This window comes from Salmo trutta, chromosome 35 (assembly GCF_901001165.1).
Source record: "Salmo trutta chromosome 35, fSalTru1.1, whole genome shotgun sequence".
NCBI classification, from domain to species: domain Eukaryota; kingdom Metazoa; phylum Chordata; class Actinopteri; order Salmoniformes; family Salmonidae; genus Salmo; species Salmo trutta.
In genome coordinates this window covers 17,230,258-17,238,791 of record NC_042991.1, presented here as the reverse complement: position 1 = coordinate 17,238,791, position 8,534 = coordinate 17,230,258, and the positions used below count along the sequence as shown (strand labels likewise).

General features: G+C 46.7%; 1 protein-coding gene across 1 annotated transcript; it reads left to right on the top strand.

The window, feature by feature from the left end:
• The first annotated feature begins 8 nt into the window (after nucleotides 1-8).
• On the top strand, nucleotides 9-6,663 carry slc5a6a (solute carrier family 5 member 6a). The gene is made up of 14 exons (XM_029733561.1): nucleotides 9-398; nucleotides 785-850; nucleotides 983-1,034; nucleotides 1,196-1,263; nucleotides 1,379-1,533; nucleotides 1,670-1,810; nucleotides 1,934-2,063; nucleotides 4,382-4,470; nucleotides 4,661-4,773; nucleotides 5,044-5,111; nucleotides 5,495-5,581; nucleotides 5,768-5,955; nucleotides 6,134-6,359; nucleotides 6,490-6,663. The coding sequence occupies exons 1-14, from the start codon at nucleotides 51-53 to the stop codon at nucleotides 6,640-6,642; spliced, it is 1,884 nt and encodes a 627-aa protein (XP_029589421.1). The 5' UTR covers nucleotides 9-50; the 3' UTR covers nucleotides 6,643-6,663.
• The last annotated feature ends 1,871 nt before the right edge of the window (nucleotides 6,664-8,534 follow it).

Below are 8,534 nucleotides of genomic sequence, written 5' to 3'. Positions count from 1 at the left end.
CCCCCCCCCCCAACCCCACCTCCATTCCGAGCCTCTCACCTACTGACATCATGGGGGACGTAGTACAGATGCACTTCACCACGCCGGACTATGTGATCTTCGCCCTGCTGCTGGTGGCGTCCACATGCATCGGCCTGTTCTACGCCCTGTCCGGTGGGCGCCAGCGCACCACACAGGAGTTCCTATTGGCCGACCGTTCTATGAGCTGCCTGCCCGTGTCGCTGTCACTGCTCGCCACCTTCCAGTCGGCCGTGGCCATCCTGGGAGCGCCCTCGGAGATCTACACCTATGGAACGCAGTACTGGTTCCTGGGAGTCTCCTACTTCCTCGGTCTGCTTATCCCCGCCCACGTCTTCATACCTGTCTTCTACAGGCTCCGCCTCACCAGCGCTTATGAGGTGAGCTCTAAGCCATTACCTTACCTAGAGAGAGAACAGTGTCTGTGGATTATGAGGAGTTTGTGCACCTGAGTATCTGTGTGCGTCTGTCTTGCTAGAACCCTGGTAAGGAAGGCTAGTTGAATGCAAAAAAACAACGTTCTCAGCATGTCTGTTAGTTTTGAAGCGATAGCTAAGTGGAAACCAGAGTCCGTCTCTCCACTGAGCATCATTGTACAGCAGATGAGTGTCACTAACAAAAGGAATGTGCACCAAGTCTTCACTTGTATTGTCCTCAGAATAGACACATTCACAGATGACTCTTGCTTTATGATCTGTGATGGGCTTTAACATCCCTTTCCTTCTTCTCCTCTCTCTAACCTTTTCTGTCTTTTCTTCCTCTGTAGTATTTGGAGCTGCGCTTCAATAAGACGGTGCGCATTATGGGGACCGTGACCTTTATCTTTCAGATGGTGTGTGTGTGTCCTTTACACTGGTGTAGTTATGTCTATGTATATGCTCGTGTAATGTGTGTATTTTAATCAACCCCCTATGTTACCTCTGTTTACTTCCCTCTGAATGTTGAAAATGTTTTGTCTCCGCAGGTGATCTATATGGGGGTGGTCCTCTATGCCCCAGCACTCGCACTCAATGCAGGTAAAGGGATCTGTCACATGTATTTACTACGTCATACTTTATCAAGTGGTAGAATAATAGTTGTACTGATTACATTCAGTGAGGGCTTTAGTACCTTTTCTGGTGTGCTGTCATTGTGACGTCTGTTGGTGATGTGTGCTGTTGATACTGTCCACCTGCAGTGACTGGATTTGACCTCTGGGGGGCAGTGCTGGCCATGGGACTGGTGTGCACCCTGTACACAACACTGGTGAGTGTCTCATCATCAGTGAGTTTTCAATTCAGTCATCCATCTCCCTACAACTCTGAAGGCAATTATGATATATATGTCTGGATTTACAGTATGTATCTCTTGTGTCGGTCAGGGAGGACTGAAGGCAGTCATCTGGACAGATGTGTTCCAGACCATTGTGATGTTTGCTGGCCAGCTGGCGGTCATTATAGTGGGGGCCCACCAGGCAGGGGGCATGGGAGAAGTTTGGCGGAAGGCCATGAACGGCAGCCGCATCGCTAGCCTGGAGTGAGTCTTCTCCAGTTCACCTAAAGAGATTTAACTGCCCCTGGACCAGTTACGGACAATATTGGAACTGGTCAATGGCTCTGTGTGTAGGTGTAGTGTTGTAACCCTCCTCTCCTTTGACCTGCGCTCTGTGCAGCCTGAACCCTGACCCGACGGAGAGGCACACGTTCTGGACTCTGGGGGTGGGCGGGGTGTTCCTCATGCTGGCGCTGTACGGGGTCAACCAGGCCCAGGTTCAGAGGTACCTCAGCTCCCGCACTGAGAGGGAGGCCGTCATGTAAGCATTAACACTAACACCTGGTTGAACTGGATTCAGATTAAAGATCATGTTCAAAATGAACAATTGCTTATGCACATCATGGTAATGTTAATATATGTTGTGGTGTGTGTGTGTCTCCAGGTCGTGCTACGTGGTGTTTCCCTGCCAGCAGGTGGTGTTGTGTCTAGGTTGTCTGATGGGCCTGGTGATGTTTGCTCGCTATGGTGAGGAAAGCCCGCTTGATAAGGGCTACGTCAAAACCAACGATCAGGCAAGTAGGACTACTTCCCCCACAACAACTTTATGATTTACTACCTTCACAACAACCTTAGGACTAGCTACCTCCACAACAACCTTAGGACTAGCTGTCTCCACAACAACCTTAGGACTAGCTGTCTCCACAACAACCTTAGGACTAGCTGTCTCCACAACAACCTTAGGACTAGCTGTCTCCACAACAACCTTAGGACTAGCTGTCTCCACAACAACCTTAGGACTAGCTGTCTCCACAACAACCTTAGGACTAGCTACCTCCACAACAACCTTAGGACTAGCTACCTCCACAACAACCTTAGGACTAGCTACCTCCACAACAACCTTAGGACTAGCTACCTCCACAACAACCTTAGGACTAGCTACCTCCACAACAACCTTAGGACTAGCTACCTCCACAACAACCTTAGGACTAGCTACCTCCACAACAACCTTAGGACTAGCTACCTCCACAACAACCTTAGGACTAGCTACCTCCACAACAACCTTAGGACTAGCTACCTCCACAACAACCTTAGGACTAGCTGCCTCCACAACAACCTTAGGACTAGCTGTCTCCACAACAACCTTAGGACTAGCTGTCTCCACAACAACCTTGGGACGGACTAGCTGTCTCCACAACAACCTTGGGACGGACTAGCTGCCTCCACAACAACCTTGGGACGGACTAGCTGCCTCCACAACAACCTTGGGACGGACTAGCTGCCTCCACAACAACCTTGGGACGGACTAGCTGCCTCCACAACAACCTTGGGACGGACTAGCTGCCTCCACAACAACCTTGGGACGGACTAGCTGCCTCCACAACAACCTTGGGACGGACTAGCTGCCTCCACAACAACCTTGGGACGGACTAGCTGCCTCCACAACAACCTTGGGACGGACTAGCTGCCTCCACAACAAGCTTGGGACGGACTAGCTGCCTCCACAACAAGCTTGGGACGGACTAGCTGCCTCCACAACAAGCTTGGGACGGACTAGCTGCCTCCACAACAAGCTTGGGACGGACTAGCTGCCTCCACAACAAGCTTGGGACGGACTAGCTGCCTCCACAACAAGCTTGGGACGGACTAGCTGCCTCCACAACAAGCTTGGGAGGGACTAGCTGCCTCCACAACAAGCTTGGGAGGGACTAGCTGCCTCCACAACAAGCTTGGGAGGGACTAGCTGCCTCCACAACACACTTAGTGGGCCCTCATATATTTAGGCATTTGCTGCACTCATTTGAGATTATTTCCACACTGACACGTAGGGCTACACGATATGGGCAAACAATCTAGTCTTTATTTTTAACCAAATGTTGCAATTGCGATTTCACTATCGATTTAGAGCAAAACACTTGGGTAACTATTGGAATCGTGGAAATATAATGATTATTCTAATTCTATAGTTAGAATATAATAGGGGGCTCTTTGAATACAGTCTAGTTTGACAACAAATGAAATTGCCAGGGAGGAGTGAGTGTGCCAGGTTAGGAACCAAAAGTGTTGATAAGTGTTTCCTAGGGGACCCTATAATCTTTGGCGACATTTTAATGTCTTCTCTTAGCTACTTCATGTAGCTAACATATTCTTGCTTTGCGTATTCCTCTTTGATTTCGAAGATACTGTTGCACAAACAAGATGCTGATTTAAGTCTAAACCAGGCTGTATATCTAATTACGTTTGCTCTGACTCAGTACGTTTATTAGCTAGTTAGCAATTAGCAGCTAACAAGATTTAGTAACAGCTTGTTATAAAAGGACAAACTAGCTATTTGCAGATGCAAGAAACACAAAATAATAGTGTAATTAAAGAAAGCTAATGGATTTATAATAAGAAGCTAAGTGCAAACAGCATTGTTGTCATGAACATTGTTGCTTGACCATACAGACTGAATTCAAGTCTCTTTGAGGAACAACATGATTTCCTTGAGTGACGGGGCGGGGCTAGGTCTGTGGAAAGCGGCATGGGGAGAGCGTAGAGAGATGACTCAAGGAGCGACGTAAACTATACAAATGGACGTTACACATGGCGTATTACATTTCACAAACCGAACTTTCAAATACCGTTATAGAAGGTAAAGTATAAACCCAAACCAGTCCGTTCATCAATACCGGTATATCGTAAAATAGGGTATACCGCCAAGTCCTACCTCACTGCACTGGCATCCTGATGTGACTGGCTATGTTAATGTCTCTTCAGATCATTGCCAATCGAAGGCTTGATGTTTGATTTGAGGCCATTGTTTGGTTAAGCTCTCCCATAACTGTAATTTGTGATGCTTCATTTTGGAGCTGTTGATCCAGTCTAAGTGGCAGTTTCTTCCTGTCTGCAGATGGTGCTGTACTTTGTGATGGATGTGTTCAGGGACCTGCCAGGCCTCCCAGGGCTGTTTGTAGCCTGCCTGTTCAGCGGAGCTCTCAGGTACTTAACTGCCTCTGGCTCTCATGTTCGGTCTGTAGTACTAGTCAGACCTTTTTCTATGCTACATTAATGTCATAGTGTTGTGGTACACCACTTGAGGTTGTATTATGATACTGTAATGAATGCACTACACCACGCAATTTAACCCCAGGACATTACTCACTCAGCTTCTCTCCCTCTTGCGTTGCAGTACCATCTCATCAGCGTTTAACTCCCTAGCGACGGTAACCATGGAGGACCTGATCAAGCCTTATTGCCCGGCCATGACTGAGGCCAAAGCCACGCTGCTCTCAAAGGGCCTGGGTGAGCTGCTGTTCCCTGAGTGGCCACACAGTGGCAGTGTTTCTAAACAGTGGCAGCAGTCTTCATGGTTGATTGACAGTAATGATGATTTTATAGAGCTTTTCGTTAAGTAACGTTGCTGGAGTATAGAGCCCACAAACCAATTTTGACTTCATTGTCCAAATACTGTGGAGTTAAAAAAACAATAATAATAATTTAACTTGTGGAGCACACTGAATCAGGACTGTACTGCTATGGTCTTGACCTTTCTCTTCCCCTCTGTTTTCCCAGCGTTGGCCTACGGTCTGGTATGTCTGGCCATGGCCTACATCGCCTCTCTCATGGGCTCAGTGCTGCAGGTGAGGGACTCACACATTTCCCCTGCTGACTTTTGCTTTAGTTGATGGGTACTCCTATACCCCACTGAATTACATTTAGCAACGTTGCACTCATATTTACATTTTTTTTTTAAACATTTTTAGTCATTTAGCAGACGCTCTTATCCAGAGCAACTTACAGTAGTGAATGCATACATTTCATAAAATTCATATTTTTTTTGTACTGGCCCCCCGTGGGAATCGAACCCACAACCCTGGCGTTGCACACACACCATGCTGGCGTTGCAAACACCATGCTCTACCAACCCCCCCCCTTTACACCTACTACTGTCATTCAGTGGCTTCATAGGAGTTATTAAAGAATTATAAACCTCTTTTTCATTCACTCCCTCACTCTCCTCCAGGCAGCATTCAGTATCTTTGGAATGGTGGGTGGTCCTCTCCTCGGCCTCTTCTGTCTGGGAATGTTCTTCCCCTGGGCTAACTCCACTGTAAGTCAAAATGCTGCCTTGTTAACACGGGGGTCATGTTGGCCAGCATTGAGAGATATTAGAGGATCTAGTTTTTTTACACAATAATATAAAATATATTGTTAACTTTTTCATCATATCTGTGGTGAATTGGAGACCCAATCTGTCTGATTTGATCGAGCTGTTCCCGTCTCTCTCTGTCCACAGGGTGCGATCGTAGGGTTGGTGGCAGGCCTGGCTATGGCGTTCTGGATTGGCATTGGTAATTTTGTGTCTCGTATGGCCGTGCCCACCCCTCTGCTCCCCATCATCAACGCCACCACTATGCCTCTCCACGGCAACATGACTACTGCTGTCATGACAACCCTGATTACTTCAATCACCGCTAAACCAAAGTACTTTTTTTTTCTCCTCGTTAAAATGATGGTATTTCAACCATTACAGCACTATCAAACATAAAACGCTTGACTTGTATCCCATTCTATCCCACCAAATATTGTAACTGTTTTAAGGATGACTGCATAAGAATGATGATATGAATCTGACCAAGTATCTGTGTTTTCCTCTCTCCAGGCCTACAGGTGTGCAGGCCCTGTACAATCTGTCCTATTTGTGGTACAGTGCTCATAACTCTACCACTGTGGTGATAGTGGGACTGATAGTCAGCCTGTTGACCGGTCCTATGAAGGAGAAAGACCTGACCCCAGGGACTGTGTACCCTGTCCTGGGGAACCTGCTCTTCTTCCTGCCTGAACGCTACAGGGAGAAGCTCTGCTGTGTCACTCCACTGTCACACAAGGTAGCCCTCAGATCTATCCAGTGAATTCTTCTTAAAGTTTTTGTTAGCCACACTCTGTTTCTAATATAATTGTAACAATTTGATGACTTAATTACCATGTTTTCTGTATGTGTGTGGGAATGTTGTGCAGCCCAAAGCTATCAACACGCAGCCGTACCAGATGGCTCAGGAGAGCAACGGCGTTGCCCAACACAAAGAGGAGGAGAAAACGGAGGAGGAGGAGAGGGCCACCCCTCAGCCTTCCTGCCGTCTGGCTCACACAGTGCAGGAGACGGCCTTGTAACAGACCCCCCCCCCCCCCCCACGCCCCACCACTTCCACCCCTCCCCCCCTCTCCCCTCAGCTCTCTCAACCCTTGGGGAGAGGACCCGCCTGGGGCAGGAGAGGCAGCGGAGATCCAGTGTGCCTGGACATGACTTCCATCAAGAACCACAGGGTCAATGTGGAGAAAAAGGGAGATTCACCCCTAACCCTTACTCCCTGGAAAAACTGATACACCACAAATATATGGTGGTTTTTAAGAGTGCCAGAGTCCTCTGCTATAATGAAGAATAGTGCACTTACACACGATTTGTGGATGGGGGGGGTCCAGTTGTATCTTGAATTCATTGGTACGTCATTAACGATGGCACTGGTCACAGTTTCCCTAAACTGAAGTAACTGGAAATCACTACTTATGAGCCTGGAGTTTTGAGAAGAGCCAAAATGTCTGAATTGAGGTGGATCCCTGGATGGAGAAATACTAGCGCAACACAAGTGGCAATCATGCTCCGTGCTGAGGAGAAGTCTCATTGTTGTCCAGTTAGTAGATCTAAGAGCCTGGACTGAACCAAAGGGCTGTGATTGTCATTTTGTTAAATTTATGATTGAAAGATTGTGGACATACACACGCACCAAGTTGTTCAAATGACTGTGAAAATGGACGCAAGTCTTTTGTTTCTCAGAGAGTCGGGTAGAGAGTCGGGTAGCCTAGTGATTAAGAGCATTAGGTCAGTAACCGAAAGGTCCCTGGTTTTTATCCCCGAGCCGACTAGGTGAAAAATCATTCTGTGTGTCCTTGAGCAAGGCACTTAACCCTAATTGCTCTTGTAAGTCTCTTTGGATAAGAGTGTCCGCTAAATGACTAAAATGTCAAGTAAGCAGGCGGAGAAGAGACACTTTAGATTTAACTGTCATTGCATATTTATTTTTATAGAAAAGATGAAGCCGGTACGTCAGATGAACTATAAGAATTTTAAAAACAGAGTGGCTGCGGTCCGAGTTCTCTTGAACGCTCTTCCCAACAGCTAAAGGTTTGAAGCTGCGCATGTGCGTGATTCTCTACTTGACGCAGTCTGTATGACTCCTTCGGCTGCCCACGGTGCCCAGAGAACAGGCTACTCTGGTGAAATGGTGCTTGTTTAATGAAGTTAGATCAAAGCTGAATCAATGTCTGCAAGACCACATAATGATAGTATTCTACATAACAGAACCGAATATAATGGCATAGTGTAACGTTATGCTGCTGTAAGACAAAAAACATCACCTCATTTTAGGACGATTGTGCGACGGGTTGCATTTTTTCTCTCAAGTGGCCGAAGCTCAACAACATGCGCTTGATTGAAACCAAACACAAGCATGCTACAGCTTGTTAGCACCATCTACTAAATAATTAGCTCACTACATCGTTCAAAACAACACTGTAGCCTACATAACGCAAGGAGATCTAAATGCATAACCCAATTAAACTGAGATCAAATGGTTAGCATGCAGATGCTGCATTTACGTAATACCAGTAAAACTTCAACAATTACCATTAATGATTGACGGTGAGAAATGTGAAAGGAGGTTGACCACAATGTGTGCCTAAGGTAGATTGTGATCTTACAGACATTGATTCCACTTTGATCCAACTTTATTAAACCAGCACCGTTCACCAGTGTAGCCTGTTCTCTGGGCAGCTGAACGAGTAGAGCATAGACTGCGTGAAGTCCAGAATCCCGCACATGCGAAAAATATTCAAACCTTTAGCTAACGGAAAGAGGGTCCCAGAGAACTTGGCCTTTAAAAAAAAAAAAAAAAAAAGCCCAAATCCTTTATGTCCCTGTAGACGGTTCACAAAGCTCCTTTTGTCTTTTTGCTTTACATGGCCTTATTTGGCTTGCTATAGTAAATTAATAAAGAGGTAGATAACCT

Coding starts and splice junctions, on each gene's coding strand:
- slc5a6a (XM_029733561.1), top strand. CDS start 51: ATGGGGGACGTAGTACAGATGCACTTCACCACGCCGGACTATGTGATC. Junction 1,534..1,669: donor AGCCGCATCGCTAGCCTGGA/GTGAGTCTTCTC, acceptor CGCTCTGTGCAG/CCTGAACCCTGACCCGACGG. Junction 1,811..1,933: donor ACTGAGAGGGAGGCCGTCAT/GTAAGCATTAAC, acceptor GTGTGTCTCCAG/GTCGTGCTACGTGGTGTTTC.